The sequence below is a fragment of the Ctenopharyngodon idella genome, chromosome 19 (genome assembly GCF_019924925.1).
Source record: "Ctenopharyngodon idella isolate HZGC_01 chromosome 19, HZGC01, whole genome shotgun sequence".
NCBI lineage: Eukaryota > Metazoa > Chordata > Actinopteri > Cypriniformes > Xenocyprididae > Ctenopharyngodon > Ctenopharyngodon idella.
Genome location: NC_067238.1, coordinates 6,673,579 through 6,696,188, shown reverse-complemented (window position 1 = coordinate 6,696,188; position 22,610 = coordinate 6,673,579). Strand labels below are relative to the sequence as shown.

The following is a 22,610-nucleotide window of genomic DNA, read 5'->3' as shown; positions in this document are numbered from 1 at the left end:
GCTTCAAGAACCACTACGCACAGACGTATGCAAAACATGGGTTTCAGCTGTCGCATTCCTTGTGTCAAGCCACTCTTGAACAACAGACAGCGTCAGAAGCGTCTCGCCTGGGCTAAAGACAAAAAGGACTGGACTGCTGCTGAGTGGTCCAAAGTTATGTTCTCTGATGAAAGTAAATTTTGCATTTCCTTTGGAAATCAGGGTCCCAGAGTCTGGAGGAAGAGAGGAGAGGCACACAATCCACGTTGCTTGAGGTCCAGTGTAAAGTTTCCACAGTCAGTGATGGTTTGGGGTACCATGTCATCTGCTGGTGTTGGTCCACTGTGTTTTCTGAGGTCCAAGGTCAACTCAGCCGTATACCAGGAAGTTTTAGAGCACTTCATGCTTCCTGCTGCTGACCAACTTTATGGAGAAGCAGATTTCATTTTCCAACAGGATTTGGCACCTGCACACAGTGCCAAAGCTACCAGTACCTGGTTTAAGGACCATGGTATCCCTGTTCTTAATTGGCCAGCAAACTCGCCTGACCTTAACCCCATAGAAAACCTATGGGGTATTGAGAAGAGGAAGATGCGATATGCCAGACCCAACAATGCAGAAGAGCTGAAGGCCACTATCAGAGCAACCTGGGCTCTTATAACACCTGAGCAGTGCCACAGACTGATCGACTCCATGCCACGCCGCATTGCTGCAGTACTTCAGGCAAAAGGAGCCCCAACTAAGTATTGAGTGCTGTACATGCTCATACTTTTCATGTTCATACTTTTCAGTTGGCCAAGATTTCTAAAAATCCTTTCTTTGTATTGGTCTTAAGTAATATTCTAATTTTCTGAGATACTGAATTTGGGATTTTCCTTAGTTGTCAGTTATAATCATCAAAATTAAAAGAAATAAACATTTGAAATATATCAGTCTGTGTGTAATGAATGAATATAATATACAAGTTTCACTTTTTGAATGGAATTAGTGAAATAAATCAACTTTTTGATGATATTCTAATTATATGACCAGCACCTGTAGTACTACTATTACTACCATTACTCCCTGAAATATGTATTTTACATTTTAACCCCCTGGATCACGCTACAAACATGATGATCTTAACTTTATTAATTTATAAATTTACTATTAATAGTAAATGTGTAAAGTTGCATTAAATAGAAATAGGCTACTCAATAAAGTAGGCTAACTACGTTACCTCAAATGTGTACTTAATGGTTGGATTCCACAACTGATAACATAAAACATATATAAGACAATACAACATTTACTGTAGGTGTCAAAATTTACTGATGACTTAATTTGAGGAATTTTCTTATTGCGCTTCTGATTTGGCTGTGAGATTCACCGATTTTGGGTGCATAAAAGATGTGCTGGATTCTGTTGTCCAGTTGGCATTTTCACCCCAGAATGGCGGCCGCGCTACCGAAGCACCACCTAATGGCTGTTACCAAAAAAGCAACAGAGTTTTGCCTCTTGGCTTCTATACTCTTTGGCCTCACTATGATTTATTATTAAAGTGCTGCTATTATGCCTTTTTAAAGGTTTTTAATATTGTTTTGGGAGTCTCCTACAACAGGTTCCCTTTCAAGTCGGTCTCTTGACACTGCGTCACCGAAGGTGGCACTATGGGGTTATACCCTCCTTCCTCGAATCTACTGAAGTATGAAATCGCCCACCAATGGCGTTCAAGCGCGCGAAATAAAGGCTGGCTCCCCAGCATTATAAGGCGGTGCTGAACACCATTGCCTCAGAATCTTTTCCTTCAGCTACAAGAAGCCAACTCAGCTCACCGTTGATGTACGCTCAGTGCCTAGGATTGTTGCTCCAACCTGTAGCGTTCCGGTGAGTATGATACTTTTTCCTCAGAAAAGTGCCTCTGGACCACTGCACTTCTGCCTGGATTATGCCCTTTCAGGAGCTGCGTGAGTCCGTCTGCCCTCAATAACAGCGGTGGACCTCGTGGACCCCGGTGATGAGATCATGCCGACTAGCATCTGCATTCCTCTCACCCAATCCCTCAGGAACAATACTGCGTTACTTGCCCTGCCTCAAAGCAGCGCGGAGCCGCAGTCGGTACCTGTTATATGGCCTCTGAGTGTCACTGGGATATCGGCATTCCCCCGCCGTCCAAGACACCGAGCAGCAGTAAAGAAGAAAAACAGCTTATCCTCATTAAACCTTAGCTGCAGTTTCTGCACTCGCACCATGCTGACCGAGTTTGGTGGTGATCGGATTAATTGCCTAGGAGGAGTATATCAAATTCCAGAGCATGCATTTTTCAAACAACCCATAATAGCTGACTTCCTGTTGAGCTGGCGTATAACTTAGAGCACGAAAGTTGTTCAGCTCAATGAGGTCTTTATGTGTACTGAGTTTCATACTAATACATGCAAGCGTGTTTGATATATGGACCAAGTTTTCGGATCCCATTCAAGGGGGCGCAGTCAAGCCCCTGTGCCACGCCCGGGTCCCAGCCACGCCCGGGTCCCAGCCTCTGCGGCGTCCTAATGGCCGCAGATTCCAATGTGTGTGCCAATTTTTTTTTTTCTAAAACTTTTGAGAACGTTAAGGCCTCCAAAAAGCCTTGGAAGGTTGAAAAAAAAAAAAAATAAATAAATAAAATAAAATAATAATAATCCTTAGGAGAACAATAGGCCCCTGCGCCTTAGTGGCTTGGGCCCTAATAATAATCCTAAAGAAAACAATAGGGCCTTCGCCTTCGGCTTGGGCCCTAATAATTCTTAGGGGAACAATAGGGCCTTCGCCCTTTGCAGGGTTTGGGCCCTAATAATAATAATAATAATAATAATCCTAAAGAAAACAATAGGGCCTTCGCCCTTTATAGGGCTTGGGCCCTAAAAATAATAATCCTAAAGAAAACAATAGGGCCTTCGCCTTTGGCTTGGGTCCTAATAATCCTAAAGAAAACAATAGGGCCTTCGCCTTCAGCTTGGGCCCTAATTATAATCCTAAAGAAAACAATAGGGCCTTCACCCTTTGGGCTTGGGACCTAATAATAATAATAATCCTAAAGAAAACAATAGGGCCTTCACCCTTTACAGGGCTTGGGCCCTAATAATCCTTAGAAAAACAATAGGGCCCTGCTCCACCAGTGGCTTGTGCCCTAAAAATAATAATAATAAATAAATAAATAAATAAATAAAAATAACAGGGTGGACAGGTGGTATAAAGAATAGATGGATGGATGGATGGATGATTTCCTATATCTTACATACAACCAGTTACAATTTATATTTTTTAAAACTGGATTTAGATGGGAAAGAATATGGAAAACATTACAAAAGAACTACTACTTCTTTAACTTTAAACATAAAGTGCTTTCACAATCACTGTACATTCTCAGTGTCCCCTCTATTAGGTCTTCTGATTGAACAGTGTGGACACTAACAGGACATTCAGTCTGATCTAAAATCAGCCACTGCACCATGTCTGAGCAAAAATAAGCTAACATAGAAGGTTTATCAAATAAAGAATTGCATGAATTTTAAAACTGTAATTTTAAAATTAGACAATTTTTTCCTTCTAAAGAAGTGATGACAGCTTTATGATATGTAATTTATTTTTTATAACTTTCATTCGAATGGACAGTAGTCAACAGTTGACAATAACTTGATGGACAAGCTAAAGACCTTTATTATAATTGTTAAAATAAATTTAATAATTGAAAAAAAACCTTTCAACCTTTATTTTATTTTATTTTATTATTATTATTTTTTTAAAGTCCGACAGGCGTGAACACACCCTGTGACGTCATGACCAAGAATCGGCAAGAGCGCGTGTGCATTGAATGAGACGGCTACGTGAAACTGTTCACCTGTGAAAGGTAAGAATCAACTAATCTGTACAGACACACACACACACACACACACACACACAAAAGTATCATGAAATGATCTATCGTGAAACATGGAGCATCGGTTTGTGTGTTTTTTGGCGCTGGATTTTATGTCATAAATATTTGGGTAAGGACGAACAAAAGAAGTATTTTGTGAAAGTTAGCCTAATTATTTACCTGATTTGTTGTAATTAATGATTACTGAAGCCTAATTAATCGTTCATATTTTAGCTTTCATGCACTTGTAAGTGATTAGCCTGTCACTGGGTTTAACTTAGTGTAACTGGTTTCATTTTATAACATAAACAATAGCGAAACGATTTAAATCAAATTACACCAGACTGTGATCTTCTAATCAGTCTGATTATAATGGTGTGTCTTAATACTCTACGTGGTGCCAAGTGATTTTAAAATTACCTAAATTATTTTGTGTAGCCTACCTTATGTAACGTAGAGACATTGCGCATAAATTTTATTTTTTGTTTGTTATTAAGAGCATGCCAAACAGACTAAACTGTGTGTGTGTGTGTGTGTGTGTGTGTGTGTGTGAGAGAGAGAGAGAGAGAGAGAGAGAGAGAGAGAAACTTGAACTCATCTGAGCGGTCTGGACGCATTCCACACACTCATCAGACGAGTTACACTAAGCACACATCCACTTCAAAATTTTCTAAAAACATTGTTTATTAAACCAGTTTAGTTGAGACTGTCTCAGTGGGATTTTCCTGATCACATGACTGTTACGCTTTTCTTTAGCGTTTTATTTTCATTGAAAAAATGGAATAAATGCACTTTCAGATCAGATACTAATGAGCTCATCATTTACTTCATACCCTTACCAACAGTTTCCAAATATAGTTGTAGAGAAACAAGTTTTTTCCTGCTTGTTCACATTGCTAAAATTCAGTGTCAATGCTGTTTGACGTAGGCCTACAATGGGTTTACTTTACACATAGCTAATTTTGTCATTTTAAAAAGATTTGACATCTTATTTTGTATTTTTATTTATTTATTGTTTTGTATGCACCAAGGAATTTAAAGAGAGCAGCCATAAGCAAAAATTTCAAGAGTTAAATGAACGAAAATAATTTATGATTTCATGACCAGCAGGTGGCACAATCCTCAATTTGCTGTGCCTTCAGCAGATAGTATTTTAAAGAAATAACCTCACATCCTGTTTGCTGTGCTCACCATCAAAATTGTTGACATGTAACAAGTAAACCATTTTATTTCTCAAAAAGATTCAAATAACTTTTGGTTAGCCTGGTCTGCGCCAAATTGGTAGGAATCTGATGTACAATATTGGAGGTGTTTGAAAAAGTATGTTTTGTCAAATTCATGTTTATGTTTGTATAATTTATCTCAGAGCTTATATTATTTGATGGAAGCATCCAGCCCTGAATAGACTGACTTCTAAACGTATACCAACTATATCAATGGCTGACGACGGACATCCTCTGAATAGCAGCCAATCAGTGAGTGCTTTGGATAAAACAGTGGTCATTTGTACTGTTAAACCCACACACTTCCGCAATGGCAGCACAGGATCTTTACGCCACTCACGACAAGTCAGTGAAACCACTCTTAATGTTTCTGAATGCTTTGGCTCTTACTTCTGAATTGTTTGTAATTTCCTCTTAAAATGTATCAGTTGTTGTAAATCTACACTTTTTTCTTTTTCTTTTCTTTTTTTATGGATACAGAACTCCAGAGATTGGGAAGTAATATCAGATTCAGAATGTTCTGCACCTTTCACAGGAATAAGCATTGTCAATAACGCTGTTCCAGGCATTTGTGAGGGATTCCTCATGAAAAAACGGAAGTATCCTCTCCAGGGCTGGCATAAGGTGAGTTGCATGAAATAAGAAAATATAAATGAAGAACAATGACCTGTGGTAAATAATCACCATCGCTTCTGGTGACCTGTCCCAATGCAATGTTTTTCTCCTTTAGAGATATTTTGTATTAGATAAGGGGATTCTCAAATACTCAAAGACTCAGCAGGATGTAAGTAAAACCTTTCTCTTATTTAGTAATCTCTAGAATTTAGTAATATCTGCCTCTAGGGTTTTTCTAAGTGTATGACTGCTCACATTTTTAGATTGTCAGAGGCAAGATTCATGGCTCTCTAGATGTTAGCCTTGCGGTCATGTCTGTGAATAAGAAATCCAAGCGCATCGATCTTGATGCAGGCAACAGCTTGTACCATGTCAAGGTGTGTATATATAACTGAAAACATTATAGTAGTTATTGATATTGTAAATCATTACAGTAACTTGTGTTGTCAATCTTAGCTGAATCAGAGTCCAATCCATATTGCAAGTTTGCACTCAACATAAACCATTGCAACAGTATTATGTCTATTTTAAGCTTAACAAAATAATGTATCAATATAAGACATGAGCACAAAATTTAAATGACAATTGTTTGCATTATCTGCATGCTTCTTTTTAGCAGGGTTTGCAATTAAGTTTTTTTTGTTTGTTTGTTTGTTTTTTTTCTTATACTCACCAGCCAATTTGGCTACTAAATTAAATTACCAGCCATTCTGAATGTTTACTATCAAAAAAAAGAAAAGAAATAAACCAGATTATTAAAGTCACAGCTAAGATTTAAATATATTTATTATTAAATCTGATTCTACTTTTAGTGTTATGGCAATCACTGCAACCCTAATACCGTAAACTAAATCCTAGCTGTCGCAAAATTCTCTATGACTTCTCTTATAAAACAGCTTTTATTTTGTTGTAATTTCCAAATATAGCTAACTCTAAAATGTAATGTTTAATGGTACATGTTGAAGATTAGCAGATAGGTTACCAATTCATAAAGTAATCAGCTGTTTCCTCACAAAAGTCACAAGACCTCACCTCCATTGACATCTGTTCGTTAATGAAAATTGTGCATCAAAACATGTTGATAAAATTATACCCCTGCCCTTTGTAAACTGACAGCAAACGTTTCTCAATGAAAGCAATATGGTGTTTGATGGCAAAGCCCAGTTTTGGGATCTGTACAATGGTGCGCAAAAGTTTTGGATATGCAACATTTATCAGACACCAGGGAGTGGGAATGGGTTGAAGAAGTGGCCTCTCCAGTGTTGTGTTAACCGGTCACACACTGGACGTCTCATAATGTGATGCAGTCCAACAGTCCAGTGAATCTAATCACTAAACTGGTAAAAGTTTTCTTTAAGAATGAAAAAAAGTGGTGTCAATCAGTTTGAATTTAGGTGTTAGAGAGGGGTAGGTAGGTGAAAATACAGCGCAAACAGAAAAAGCAATCTATATTATATATCTCTTTATGAAGCATGAACTTTATTAAAGCCAAAAAAAAACATTATTATTACTGAAAATGCACAATACACAATGGTGCTGTGTGGCATGACAGGATTTTAATAAGCCTACAAGCTGCGCCACCAGTATACGTACACTCATAGAAAACAATGTTTAAACAATTTTAAAGACTTTGCATGATGTTTCTTGTCCAGTGTGGACTAGGGTTGGGCGATATGACCAAAATCTTATTTCACGATGAGAAATTTTATTTTACGATAATGATTCATCATGGTATAGTTATGTTTGTTGTTTTATTTTAGTTATTAAAAATAAGAACAAAACAAATTATAAACAATAGGACAAATACAATATTACAAAAATATAAATCAAACAAATTAAGTTTTTCAGGTACAGTAGGTTTATTTAAAATGTAGCTTGAAATAGTAAAACAATTTTTTTTTTTTTTTTTTTTTAAATAAAATACTGCGTAGTCTTCACTGTATGAATCAATATATTCTTATTAAAGCTACAAAAGTTATTCAGTCAAGAGCAGTTAGTTGTAGTGTTTGTGAGTTGATAGCTGCCACAGCTGATTTTTGGTTGACAGTGTTAGTCAACCAAGTTCGAGTTCCAAAACTCTCTAACAGTAACATGTTTGTTTGTTTGTGGATGGATTTGCTTGTCTTCTGCTTTTAGGCAAAGAGTAATGATATCTTTCACATCTGGCTGACCAAATTGACTGCCCATCGCCATTTCAAGAAGAATGAGGCTATAAACCTGCACCACGGGGTCCTGCAAGCACTCTCGATAGGAAACAGCAGCACTTTGCCTGCCATGGCAAGTCTTGCACAGAGAAACAGGGTGATGGTAGGCATTTAGATTCTTGTTAAACATGATTGCTTTTGACTTTCCCAGAGATTTTCTTAATGTTTGCATCTAACATGATCATTATTTTAAAGTTCTGTTTTTTTTTTTTTTGTTTGTTTGTTTTTTGTTTCTAAAGTTCTGTCTTTGCTTTTTCCCTATTGAACTGTATTTTTTTTTTTTCTCTGCTAGATTCCACATTATCAGAGCTCAGCATCTTTGTCAAGGTCAGAGACACAGGGTTCACCATCAGCCTCTTCATCTCGAGGGAATAGTAAAGTTTCTGATTGGCTGAAAAAGACACAGGATGTTGACTTGTGTCATCAAGGTATGCACCACCCAATACCTTTTAATTCAGCATGAGTATAGGAAAGATTCTGAAGAAAAAAAATTGATTTTGGAGATGTCTACTCTTTATTATGACGCATTCTTTACTTTTAAAATTATATAGTGAACAAAAATCAAATCAAAACTGTATTTCAGCATTACTCAGATTTAGTCAAATGTGTCCAGACATTTGTCTTGTCGTGGGCAAATAGAGGGTATGCATTAACGTTGTAATGAATTAGCTCAAATTATGGGTGGAAAAAAATAAATAAATAAATCAATCAATAAATATAAAATATATATATATATATATATATATATATAATACACCATAAAGGGAATTATGTATATATGGATAATTAATTACAACGGATTGCCAAAACTTCAGTCCACCGATCTTTTATCAACTCCAAAAAGGAAACTATTCCTCTGGCCAAGAGGAATAATTTTCTTTTTTAGCACCAATAGTACAAAGCATATAGCAATGAAATCAGAAACGTTAAAGGGACTTTAACGTTTCATGAGCATCAACAGAGACAATGAAGCGTGAATATAATGGATTTAGTATATGAAACTACGAATACATATACAACTAAGTAAGCAAAGAATATATATACATAAACGAAAGTAAAGACAGGAAAAGAGAGAAAACAAAAGAATGGCAAATCTTACAGACAGTTCCTTGAGAGCCAGCAAAGAATCAAAATCACCTTGTTAGATCATGTAAACTAAGTGCATCTAAGATAGATCAAAATGGTACTTGCATGAGTTTGAGTGCTGAGTTTCAGATAGATACGTGTGGAGATTCAGTGCGTCCTTGGCTGAAGTTCGTTAGCTTCTTCCGTGTCTCTGCGGGAAGTTTGAACTGAGGTAACTTGAAAGTAGGTTTTGCCAAAGGTGATGGTTGCCGAGAGACGTGAGTGAGATGGCGAGAGACAATCGAGAGACAAAAGTCCTTGTCCTTGTTAAGGACAAACAAGCCAAAATGCCTCCTTGGATGAATGTGGATTTTGAGGCGGGAAAAGTTTTCTTTGTCTTGTTTTATGACCTAATTTGCATAGCTTATGACATATCAGATCTAAGTACGTTTTCTTCTAAAAGACTCTAAAAATGGAATAAAGCATTTTACAGTAACATAACATACATAGTTGGTTCAGACAGTTGGAGAGGAACATTTTGAATCCAACAAGTATATGTGTGGAAGACATTTAAGCCGAGATGCATTTTTCCCACTTGAATATAAACATTTAGGGTAAAACTAACACAACTACAGTCGTAACTAAGCTTATATAATAGGGAGACATGCATACACACTGGATACAAACGGGGTACATTTTGGCATAGTCATATTTTGAGGCTAAATGTAAAGAAAGTCTTTAGGCGTGTGTGTGTCTGTCTGTGTATTGGGTCGTCTGGCCACCAAAGAATTCAGGCCTAGCTTAAGTAATTTGATTTGAGTTGATTACGATCTCTGTGAAGAGAAAGGGAGAGGTCCGTGGGTGCCTGTTGATCATCGACACATGGCAACAAAGCTGTCGAGTGGGCAATAAACATTGGGCAGGCCGGAGCCTGACGTGAGATTTAAATGATAAGTTCAAGAGGCTAAATGCCTTTTGAATTCAAAGTTGGTTTGATGATCTTGATCCTCTCCAGACGCTACAACATCACTTTCCCTCTGGAACACGCTCCCTCAGCTGGATTGAGTGGCAAAAGAACCTGCTGCATGACTGGATTTAATAGGGCAACCAATGAAAACCCTAGTAAAACAAACGACTACACTAAAGGTTGGCCTCAAGTGTTCCTTATAACATGTTGAAGAAACCTTATTCATGGATATTGACATGCAGCTAGGAATCGTGTTTCTTGACATTTATATGTGCCTGAGTTCGTTGCTGGGGAAATACATAAAGCATCTGCCTGTGAACGCTTTATATAACTACAATATAGGTAGGTCTAATTTGGAGTGATCACTTATATCAATGTTATATATATCGTCATATCGATCAGCCCTAAAACTTTATTTAAAAACACACAATTATGCAGAATATAAGATGGTAAATATTTAATTGAGTTGTCAACACAATGTATAACAATATATATGATTTTACCTCTCAATCCAACATTTTGACACATTTGGAAGTTTAGAAGTTTCATGAGAAATATTGTTGAACTTATGAAGTTCATAACCCTCTTCCTCCAAGAAGATTCTGATCTCATCCTGCATTTCAAACACCCTGGATAAAACTTTTCCATGCAACAAGAATTGCTGTGAAACAAAACAACTGTGTGATCAGATCCCATTTCCTCGCACAGTGTGCAAAAAATCTTTGACCGGCTCTGTTTTGATGTAGTTTACAGTGGTGATAATATCTGTCATTACATCACTCAGCTTGGGACTCATCTGTTTACACATTTGCACCACTCCGTGTCCACTTCACATTGGGGGCTTGACTAATGCTTGCAGCCCTCCTTGTTTCCCAGCCATTATCTGAGCCCCATCTGTGCAGTTCTTTACACAGTCCTCACATTTCCGATCAGCATCTTTCAAATAATGCCAAGTTTACACTACAGGACTTTAAACATTGGCAGATCACTGTGCTGTTCAGACTACATGACTTGCTGTGGAATTTTGAAGTCGTTGTGGTGTCACAACGGGGTTACACACTACATGAGCTGACAACAACTCTGTCACCCAACAACTTTATTTGAAAATGGACATTGGAAAGAAATTAGATTAAATTTAGAATTAAATTTAATTCAAATTAAATGAACCCTTTCACACAAGTTTAAAATATTCTGCCTGACTTCCCAGAGTTAAGGCCACCATTCCTTCGTTTCCATGATGACGCGTCATGATTGTCAGGTGACACACCGTGTCTACACCGTATGACAGATGTATCGCTTTTCTCACCATGCCATCAACTATCTGATATTCCGATTCTCATATACTTGCAAGTGAGTGTTTTGTCATTTAAAAAAACCTACATCATGTTCTTGATCTTAATCTATAACGCGAGATGGGCGCCGCCTTGTTTGTTTGCGCTTTAGTTCAGATAGTCCTGTCAGATTTATAGGCTACAGGATGTGAATTCATCCATTTGTACCGAAATACATGTGGCCAGTGAACTGGGAGAAGAATAGAGTGAGCTTTATAGTTACTTACACAATGTGTATCTGATATGAATAAATGTTGGCAAATTATATTTGAATGGATTGTTATGGCTGCTTCCATAGTCACCAGTGTATATTTCATTGGCTGTTGCGTCGCGACACGTGACCCAACAGGACATCGAGTCGGCCGACAGCTCCAGGTATTTAGCATGCTAGATATTTGTCTGGCTTCAGCGAGGCGTTGGCGACGCGTCAGTGAGCCTCTTTGATGCGTTGTTGAATAGTTCACACATAAAGATTGGCGAGCACCGATCACTCACTGATTTTTTTTTTTTTTTTTTTTTTTTTTTTTTTTTCCCGATCACAGCCCGACCTGTCGGCGAGCTCGTTAACTTGCAAATCGGGCTTAAATCGGGCTTAAAATCCTGTATTGTAAACTTGGCATAAGTGTCAGTGTTTTTTTTTTTTTTTTTTTTTTTTTTTTTTTTTTTTAATTTTGATGTTTATTGCTAGAAAATTCCATGAGGCAGAGGCAGCCTTTGAATACAAGTGCTTAAGAATGTGATGCGTTCGTCACTTCCTCTAGGATTCAGCCTCTCATGCACAGAACTTGCCAGGTGTCAGCTGGATTTGGCTGAGCTCTCAAGTTTAATCCAAAAACTTAATTGGCATGAAGTTGGTCTACCCATCTCAAGCACCGACCTGGAACGTCGCATCAGCATGCAGGTGAGTCTGCTTTTGTTAATCTGACACAGAATGGACATGACATCTGCTGTCTTTGTACCATAGCTATGGAGTCAATATAATGCCATATTGTTTTGCAAAAGAATAAAGTATTGCAAAAGAAAAATATAGAATTGCAAAAAGAACAAAGTATTAAGAGAAAAAAATTACTTGTGCAAACAAAAATAAAGTTCCCTTTTAAATGGGAACTTGCACTGGGTCCCCTAGAGGGCTCTATGGGGAATGCCTCTGGCATGATTGGTGTTGCACGAGCGCGTTCATCTCTCAAAGGAATTTAAGACACTCATTGCGTCTGTTCTCGTATGATTTCTTTTTAGAGTGACAGAATCTGTTGTTTGAACTGGCGTTAAATGCACACCTTTTGTGATGCTGTTGCAGTATTCGTTCTACCAGGCTTGACTCTCTCATGAGGGATGAGAGTTGAGCGTCTGCACCCCACGTTTGGGTCCCGCGACCCCCATAATGGTGAGGCGGGATTAAACGTGCGGGTTGTAGGCGGAGCACGGACGAGTCAAACAGGAAGTTTTCCTTTTTTTTGGCTCCTCTTGTGAGTCAAATAACACTTTTGTTCTTTATATATGTAATTCTGAGGAATTAATCTAATTCTGAGACAGAAAAGTGCTGTAGTAATTATTAACACACTGTGGTCTGAGGGTATTTTGGGGCCCTGAAGAAGTTTCGACATGCCCTGACATTTGTGCTTTTTTCAGTTGCTTATAAACATATTAATGGCAAAAGTGTCATTACACTGTATTCAGCATGAACTAGGCTACCACAATATGTGAGCAACATGTATGTACATGTTTGTATTTTTTGAGAGAATGTTTATGCGTGGTTATTGAGGAGGAAAAAAAAAGGAAAAAAAAATTAAGTCACTGAAATAAGGCCACAAAACACATACTGAGTATGTGTCCACAAGACTTCTGGGTACTGAATGTAGAAGCCTAGAATTTTTGCTTCAAAATGATGTGAAAATCATCTTGCCTACTCATTCACATTAAAGAATATATTCATTTAAATTTTGTAAGACACTTTTTGTTTAGAAAGACTGTATGCGTGGAAAAAAAAGTGACAGTGATGAGCGCAGCGTTCACTGCGTTCACAGCGTTCAACTTTGAATGTTCAAAGTTGAACATTCTTCAACTCGAGGCGACCAGTGAAAAGAAACACTGAGCTCTCAGCGCTTGAGCGTGAAAAAGACGCTCAGCGCCTTGTTACGCTCCTAGCGTTTAAAAAAACGCGGCGCTCCCATTGAAAACAATTGGAAAAATACGCTAGCCGCTGGAAAAAATGCTTTGGTAGACACACGGCCTATACGCGAATGTAGAACGCTGAAGATGAGCAGAAATGAGATAGGCAACACTACAGCTCACTGCTTGCAGCACGTCAGTCACGCTCGTCTGGAAAGTGAGTGAAACACACACACAAACACACATTTTATCAAATAATTTGGCATTAATAGGGGTTCACTTCTGCAATTTGGTACGTCTGCATTCATATCAGAAGCGAACCGTACCGGAGTTCACTTGAACCGTACCCCAGACCAACCTTTTTAAGCAGATTCGGGTACGGTTCGCGGGTTCGCACCCGAGTTCAGAAGACAGTGTTCACATCATCCAAACGTACCGAACTCTGCGCACCAAAAGTGCTAATGTGAAAGCACCCTAACACATTTACATTCTCCTTTCACATACATGCATTTCTAGTCTTACACACACTTACAATCTCCTTTCACAAACATACATTTCTACTCTCACACACACTTACATTCTCCTTTCACATACATACATTTTTACTCACACACATACATTCTCCTTTCACATACATACATTTCTACTCTCTCACACACTTACATTCTCCTTTCACATACATGTGTATATTTTGGGTTGTTTTTAACCCAAGGGCTGGGTAAACATAGGACAGAACACAGGTTGGGCTAATTTTACTCAGCAAATTGGGTTATTTACCCAGCATAAAGGGTTGATTTTATTTTTTTATTTTTTTATTTTTTTGTATGATATAGCTTATTTAGTACTTACAGATTAAATAATCTAAATGAGCACTGAAAATATAAAGTTATTGTGGTTATCAACCTTTTTAGCCTCAAGTACCCCCACAACTCCACCAATAAGGCTCAAGTACCCCTTTATCGACACTAAACCAAAGTAAATGCAGCATTTATATTTGAATGCAGTTGTCACAATTACATAATTTACCAATGAACCAGTTTTATAGATTACAATTTAGACTTGAAGATATTGGAAACATTTGAATAAGAAACACAATGTAATTGTAAATGTAATTGGACATTCCAGCACTTCAAATGTTATTTTGAATATGATGACAAAAAACATTTATTCATCCTTCAGAGATTGTCTTCATTTGTAAAAACTGAAAGATTCAAAATGTAGGAAATCCAACATTTGATGGAAAACAAACACTTTTATTTAAAAATAAAAAGACACGAAAAATACCACTATAACCAGTAGATGGTGGCAGACAAGCACTTATTGGCTTATATTAGCCATTTCCACTCTCCACGTTCAGCACTTTATGTACTAAAGTAGTAAAAGTCAAAGTCTTTCAAATAAATCTTTAAATTACAATGTGTTTACTATGCTTTTCACAAGAGCATTTGTGAGCGTAGGATTTATTAAACTGCCACTAAAAATAAACTTATTCCGTGTTTTGAGGTATATTGAGCTGAGTCTAACTTAAACACCTCTGATTGTCCATTATTTTTTTCAACAGTAATGCCTGTGCTTGGCTACAATACTCAATGCTTCAAAATCACATTTACAGATGGTACTCAACCAGAATGCCTATTACCGCCGCGCTAGCGGCCGCGGCAAAAATAAACCAGTCGCATTTCAAAGTCGTTTGCGAAATGACCGCCAGGAGGCGCAAAGGGACATTTTGCGAAACGGCTGCAATTGTTGCATTTTGAAATGTAAGTAACGTTAGAGCTGTAGTCATAAATCAACAATAATGAAAACGCAACAGTTATGTTATATAAGGTCACTGTTATATATAGTCAAACCGAGGAGTCACGTGCCCTCTCAGATTTATGAGACAAATTAAATTTAAATGAACTGCAGCTTAAAAAAGACAAACATTAATATATATGTATTAATATACAAATTTCAACAGCTGCTAAATTCGTTCACTGTATGGCTTTCGCTGATTAAAAGACTGCCATGCGCTCATTTATCATTTATCTCAACCAAAGATCACAACTGTTCAGTGTTTACAGTCATATAAGGTTTATTCATGTTTCTGATATTAAAATACCTACTAGCAAATAAATAAACTTGTTTGCGCAATTCCACCGTTATGGGCGTGACATTTGAAATCTGAACTTGAAATATTACTTCTCATATAAAGCCTATTCATTACCAATATATTGAATCATCTGTTTATATTTTTCAAAACACCTGAAAATACAGTCCAGACGTCAGAAAAAAATATCAATCTTTACATTTTAGATGAGGGAAATACACAATACTACTACTAATTTAGTCTGCGCGCTAAAGCATAAAGCGTAAAGCTTGCTGCAAAGCACTAGCAAAAGTAGCCTAATGATTATAAATGTGTCGGGAAAAATGAGACATTTTAATTTTTTATTAATGTTTTCTGAGTCAGTTTCGGCTGTAAAGATGAAATTGAGGACGCTGACTCCACAGAACAGTGGATGCGCCTTTACAGAGAAATGCAACTTTCATATATGGATTACATAATCAGACAGTTGCATATTTGATTTCGATATGAATTGGTTCATTTAAAAGTAGACATTTCAAGCTTTCAGTGCACATATTTCTCATGTCTGTGAGGCAAACATCGAAAATATGTGAAATAACGTTCGACTAATTGTTCAATTAAGCCATTAGTTGACTAATAATATTTATATTAATTTTAATTCTTAAATACTGGAGAGAATAAACCATAATAATGAGCGTTTACGTAGTTGCTAGCGTATATAGCATTCAAGCGCACGCATAAAGCTTGCCATAAAGAACCGGCAAAAGTAATGATAATGAATGTGACAAAAACAGCAAGGAGACATTTTAATTGTTGATTAATAAACTAATGTTTTCTGAAGCAGTGTCGGCTGAGAAGATAAAAAAGACATTGCTGACTCTCATCATCTCCGCATAATGGACGCGCTTCTCATTCGGATTACATAATCAGAGAGTGGCCTAGTTTTTTTGTTTTGAATTATTTCGTTTAAAAGTAGACATTTCAAGCTTTCTATAGATGAATTTCTCATGTCTGTGAGGCAAGCAGCCTATACGCTGAGTTTCGGTTCATTTAGCCTATAAGACGCTCTCCAGTTCACGTGCAAGTGATCGCGCCGGCGCCTCCATGTCATGATTATATTTGCTTATTTATTAAATCCAGGCAACTGATAGATGAAACATTGATTAAAATTTAGATAAAATTTTTTACCAAACGAAATTCACTTTAAAGAAAAACTTTCTACAAAACAAAACTTAATGAAGTGGTCAAAATCGTGTCTGACCCACTCCTTGTCTCCCGATATATTGTGCATCTTACGATGTATCCTGTCTTACTCATGCTGTTCACTTTTCATAATCAAATAGATGAAATAATAATAATAAAAAAAATCATTATAATAGGCCTATTTAAACATAAATATGAAACTAAATACGTTTTCTTTAATGGCTACCACTATAGGCTATAGTACAGTAGAGAAATGTCATGTCGTGAGCAAGAGCGGATCATGAGTCGAGTCGGATCCACTATAGTAATGATATTTACAATATATTGAATTTGATAGGTGTCTCACATTGTCCCAATGTTTTATAACAATAATTTATTCTATTTAGTATCCATTTTATTCAATTAACATATTTAATATTAAGGGCATCCAAGATATTTGACACATTTGGGGAAAAAAATTAAAAAGTAACGCAATAGTTACTTTTCTGGTAATAAGTTGCTTTTATAATGATGTAACTCAGTTACTAACTCAGTTAGCTACTATTTGAGAGAAGTAACTAGCAACTAATTATTTTTTTAAAGTAATGTGCCCAACACTGTTCATGATCAACAATAATGCTAGCCTAATGTCTAGAATAGCACTTTAAGTCTGAATTGCGAGTTCTCTGTTTTTAGTAGCCAGAGACGCTCATCCCCTATAACAGATAGTCTGAGGGGTTGGGAGAGGCAGTTCAGTAGCTTCATCTTGGGGATGCAGAACAATAGAGGTGTGAATCGTGCTCTTTCACGTGGAGAGTGTCGGACAGCCAGCCGATGATACTTTTTTTTTTTTTTTTTTTTTTTAACTTAAAGAGCAGGCTAAGTTCCTTTCAGGATAAATCTCTCTGTGTCCATCTTGTCAAGTTATGAATATTGTGATGTTTGTTTCAACTGGTTTTGTAGAGGTTTAGAATGTTTGAGCAGTGTTGATTGTCAATCGGGCATTATCTAAAAATGAACTGAGGAACGCGTTCATGCCAACTCTATAGAAACGTATGCGAGTGCAGCAGTCAGGCGCGGATTGGGCTGCATTGTGCAGGGGCTGATTGGGCCGACTATTATTATTGTTGTTAGTAGTATTAGTATTATTTCAAATTTACTTAAGCATGAAAAATGCCCTCATTTAATATTTTTTATTTATTTTTATTTTATTTTATTTTATTTTTTAAATAACGTGATTGGAAAGATGTGACATTTGGGTCACAACTGTCTAATCAGCTGCTGGTTAAATCAGGTCAATAATTTTAATTTCAATTTCTCTGTATACTATACATGTTGTAGCCATTAAAGAAAACGTATTTGGTTTCATATTTATATTTAATGCGAATATGTCAGGAGACAAGGAGTGGCTCAGACATGATTTTGACCCCTTATTTAATTTTTGTTTTGTAAAGCCTTTCTTTAAAGTGATTAAAATTAAGATATCAATTAAACAAAACAAAATTCAATGTCTAATCAACCAATTGCCTGGATTTAATAAATAAGAAGCAAATATAGCAGACAATATAATCAGGACATTGGAAGCGCCGGCGCAATCTCTTGCGCATGAACTGGAGCGCAACTCATAAATGAACCGAAACACTCACATGAGAAACATATCTACAAAAAACTTTAAATGTCTACTTTTAAACAAAACAATTCAAAAGGAAAATAAATAGGCCAATCTCTGATTATGCAATCCCTATGAAATGTGCATTTGCGTCCACTACTGCAGAGATGGCGAGTCAGTGTCGTAAACTTCATCTTTTCAGCCAACACTGACACAGGAAAAAAAAACACTTGTTTATTAATAAACAATTAAAATGTCTCCTTGCTATTTTTTTAAACATTCATAACTTTTGCCGGTTGTTTACGGCAAGCTTTACGCATGCTTGAGTGTGGAATAAACGCTAATTATGGTTTAGTAGGCTATTCTCTCCAGTATATATTTAAGTTATTAAATTAATATAAATATGCGATTTGTCAACTAATTGCTTAAATGAACAACTACTAGTCGTCTAGAAAAAACTTTTCTCATTTTCGAACCGAGTCCAGCGAGAGCATCAATAAACATTACAGGGCCAACATAGGTTAACAGCATGTACAATGTTATCATCTTACTTATGCCTACTACTAATAAAAATGACATTGAATAATAAAGGTTGAATCAATGTACATTTCAAATGTTTTTATTTGTGACAAATAATAAACCAACAAAGCCGGGACTCGAAGTCTGATCGCTGGATGATCTCCGAAGTCTTGCAGCGTAGTCCACGAGGCCATATCATCGGGGTATCAAAGCCTAATTTATGTAGCATTTTTATACTGGCATGTTTTATATTTTTATTTTGAATTATATTCATTATTAATTAAAGTATGCAGATCATAACAACCCACTGTATTTCATTCTTAATATCATAAAGAAGCAAAATGCTGCTGAGTCGGTTAACAAGTCCTGACGTCTTAATTTTACGGTCATTTAGTTTAATTTATTTCAGTGTTAATGTTACAGTTAATGAATCTACTACAAATTAAAAGAAAACAAAGTATGAGACAACCTATTGACTTGCATTTCTAATTATAGGCCTACATAAAAACCGAGCTCACAGTGTTAAAATTTACTTTACTTAAATTTGATGCAAATAATAAACGCCTACATTTATTTTCAGTTCTACATTTGTTCTGTAATTTCAGCACTGTGATTATGAATTCGTTTAACTACAATGTTTCAATTGAATTCATCTGCTTCCACAGCTCTCAACGAGCCACGGCAGATTAATACTTGAAAGAATGAAATGACGCATTTACTTTCTAATTTTTTAAAAGTCTGTGATTATAGCGCCACTTAGCGATAAAAGGCAGTAAACACACGTCTCCAATTTTGCCGCAGCGGTATAAGTATTATTCTGGTTGGGTACCTACTGTAAATAGACACGTTTGTCGTGATTAACGCGCCAGGTTGGAGTGAAGCTGGGGCGACTGACTGCACCCTAGCAAGCCTATTACGCCTAAGTGACAGCCCTGAACAAACCAAGCAAAATCTAAATCTTTTGCGTACTCCCTGGAACATGCACATGTACTCCCAGTTGGGAATCACTGATCTAAACATTTGTAAAATACTCCACACAACCACCGGTTTATGACAACTTTATTTTCGATACAGTTCTCAATGCAGCTTATTTTATATAGTTTTTACCATGCCTAAAATATTGCCTACATTTAAAATCGTTTAACAAACATTTTAGAAGTAAAAATGATACATTAGTTCTAAAAGTAATTCAAGTGTCATCAAAAGTCCCGTCCCATTTCCACCGTAACGATGCTGATTCTCCTGCCGGAGATGGGCTCGCGTTCGGTGACAGAACTAATTTTAGACCATCGCCCTGAGTCTCACTTGTAGCCGAAAGATGCTGTGGCTGCTTCCATAACCTGCCCATAAACAATCAGTGCACAGTTCTTAGAACACATTTTAATATCCAAATTAATTATATTCGATATCTTTAGGAATAAATTGTTAATTTTATGCAAGGCATCAAGTGTTTGATTTATCCGAAAGACGGATGCGACACTCGTTTACTGACATTGCATCCCTGTAGTTTGCTTTGCATTAAATAAAATGATTTAAAGCACAGCAACAATTTTATAGATGAAATAAAACATACACAAACCTGTATTTCATCTGAAAAAATGAACCAAGTCGGCGAGGCGGCGCTGAGACGCTGAACGTCACGTCATGATCGCGCCTGACCTGCCTTCCGTTTCCATTATACCCCTTCCGTTTCCACTATGCTCTCTCACACACACACATAAATTCTTCTCTTACACATTTTCTTCATACATACTTTTCTTCTTACATAGTTATAATAAAAGAATGAAAGGAGAATGTATGTGTGTGAGAGTGCCAGAATGAATTTTTGGCTTGATTGGCTCTTCATACACATTTGAGTATGCAGTTTTACCTGGAAATACAGTCGAACCAGAATTTATTCAGACACCTTGAACATTTCATTCATTATTACAGTTTATTCACTATAGTTTAAAAAAATGGTAATAAAATATGACAAGATCTCAGAGTTGAACTGTGTCAGGAAAAAAAAAAATCTTATGTCAGATAAGTTAAACAAAACATGGTCAGGTCAACGTTTCTGAATAATTTTTGGTCCCAAATTTTTATCAATTTTACTGGTAGTCATTGTTTGAAGAATTTTGGGAATAATGTCACAGTTTTTATTTTGCTATCCTTACTTACATACATAAACTATAGTGTCCTGCACCCACTAGTAAAAAAATATTAAAAAAAATTATATCTAGTGTCTGAATATATTTTGGTTTGACTGTAAATCCTGTTCAAAGATATAAGTGAACATCAAAAAAAAAAAAAAAAAAAACCTTTCCTGCTTCCAGTCAGTAATCTCAGTATCATATTCATAGTCCAATGTGAGTCAATATCTGGTCACTTTGATTCTCAAATCTGTGAGATAAAAGGGAAAAAAAGCATATTTGAGCATGGTGATAACAGAATCATAGCAAATATTGATGTTAATTATGGAGGACCAAATTACTCAAAATGAAATAATTAAATAAATAATGAATTCAATAAAACAACAATTTAATGTAACATTTTATTCTGAAATAATTAATTTATTTAATTAATCCAAATATTAAATAAATCAATAAATGTATCCTATTTATTTTGTAAAGTTCCTCGAAAACAACATTTATTGTTTAATATATTTCACAATATCCTCTTTCACACACTTATTGTTTAAATATATATTTTTTCATAATTAAATGTTCTTTTTCAAAAAGCTGTTTTTCATAATTATATGCTGAATTTACGAATGACACCTATTTGACGAATGATGTATGTCCAAAGCTTCTTCCAAAGATTCTTTTCATAATAATAAAGGACATTTCACAAATGCTAATCAACAGGCAGTGGGCGGTGCTTGGCGCTAATTGGTTTAAAGTTGGAGAGCGGACAGACACGACAAATCGATCTTCATGTGGTTGGTGACATTAGTCACGGAATGCCATGTTCCACCCTCATAAAGTGTTTTTTTTCTCCTCATTAAAATCAAATGATCAGCAATGATTATATATCAAAAGCGGGGACACATTTGTGTGCATTTTGTTTTGTGATTACACTGGAAAGAATATACCCTCCGCAGTGGCATTAGCGATAGATTGACGCACGCGCTCGTCTGTGTGAAGACTGTGCACGAACCAAAATAGAACGTTTCGCCACTGATAACAGCGGCAACGAACACTCAGCATGATTTCAAAATCAACACATCCCTGCGCCAGATCGCCTCTTTTTAACACAAATTAATGTCAACTGGATGTGTTTCATTTGCATTAGGTATATATACGTACGGTGAGATTTAAAAAAAAAAAAAAAAAAAAAAAAGTGGTAGGGACCCTGGCAAAATGTGGTGGGGACATCACATGTCCTACCTGCAAATTACGCCTGTCACACAACTACTCATCTACAAGAACTCTGCGTTCAGTGCTGGTAAAGTGTTCCATATGTAGGCTAGTCATCAATTTCTAGATCCTCTGATGCACTTATTGCCACTAGCAGATCCCTTATGTCGTCTAATCCAGATAACAGAGCATCACCAAACAAAACTCTCCCTTCTACTTCATCAGCAAATGAAAGCAGAGTGTTTTTAACTTGATTAAGTCCTACAGCCATATTCATTCCCAAGGCTTGCTTGAGATGCATCAGCGCTGTGCAGGCCGATGCATTATGCGTTTGGAGAGCATGTGACTCGTTATGCTTTTGAATCGCTCTCGCGGTACGTTGATGTCATATGCTGATCGGCCGTATCGAACGTTCAGTTCACCTCACCAGACCTAAGAAATTCATCCGAAAGGATTAGCCAATTAGCGCCAAGCACCGCCCACTGCCTGTTGATTGGCATTTGTGAAATGTCCTCTATTATTAT

The 22,610-nt window shown here is 36.6% G+C and overlaps 1 protein-coding gene across 10 annotated transcripts in view; it reads left to right on the top strand.

Moving 5' to 3' along the window:
- Nucleotides 1-3,755: 3,755 nt before the first annotated feature.
- Nucleotides 3,756-22,610, top strand: part of LOC127501072 (oxysterol-binding protein-related protein 7-like) — a 198,859-nt gene continuing 180,004 nt past the window's right edge. For 7 of the 10 annotated variants that reach the window (XM_051872835.1, XM_051872833.1, XM_051872832.1 and 4 more), the window contains exons 1-8: nt 3,756-3,847; nt 5,223-5,424; nt 5,560-5,703; nt 5,810-5,863; nt 5,958-6,071; nt 7,831-8,001; nt 8,191-8,326; nt 12,023-12,162. In XM_051872835.1, coding sequence (XP_051728795.1) covers nt 5,293-5,424; nt 5,560-5,703; nt 5,810-5,863; nt 5,958-6,071; nt 7,831-8,001; nt 8,191-8,326; nt 12,023-12,162 — 891 coding nt within the window. In that variant the 5' untranslated portion in view covers nt 3,756-3,847; nt 5,223-5,292. The other 3 variants (XM_051872834.1, XM_051872830.1, XM_051872837.1) reach the window with 3 other exon arrangements.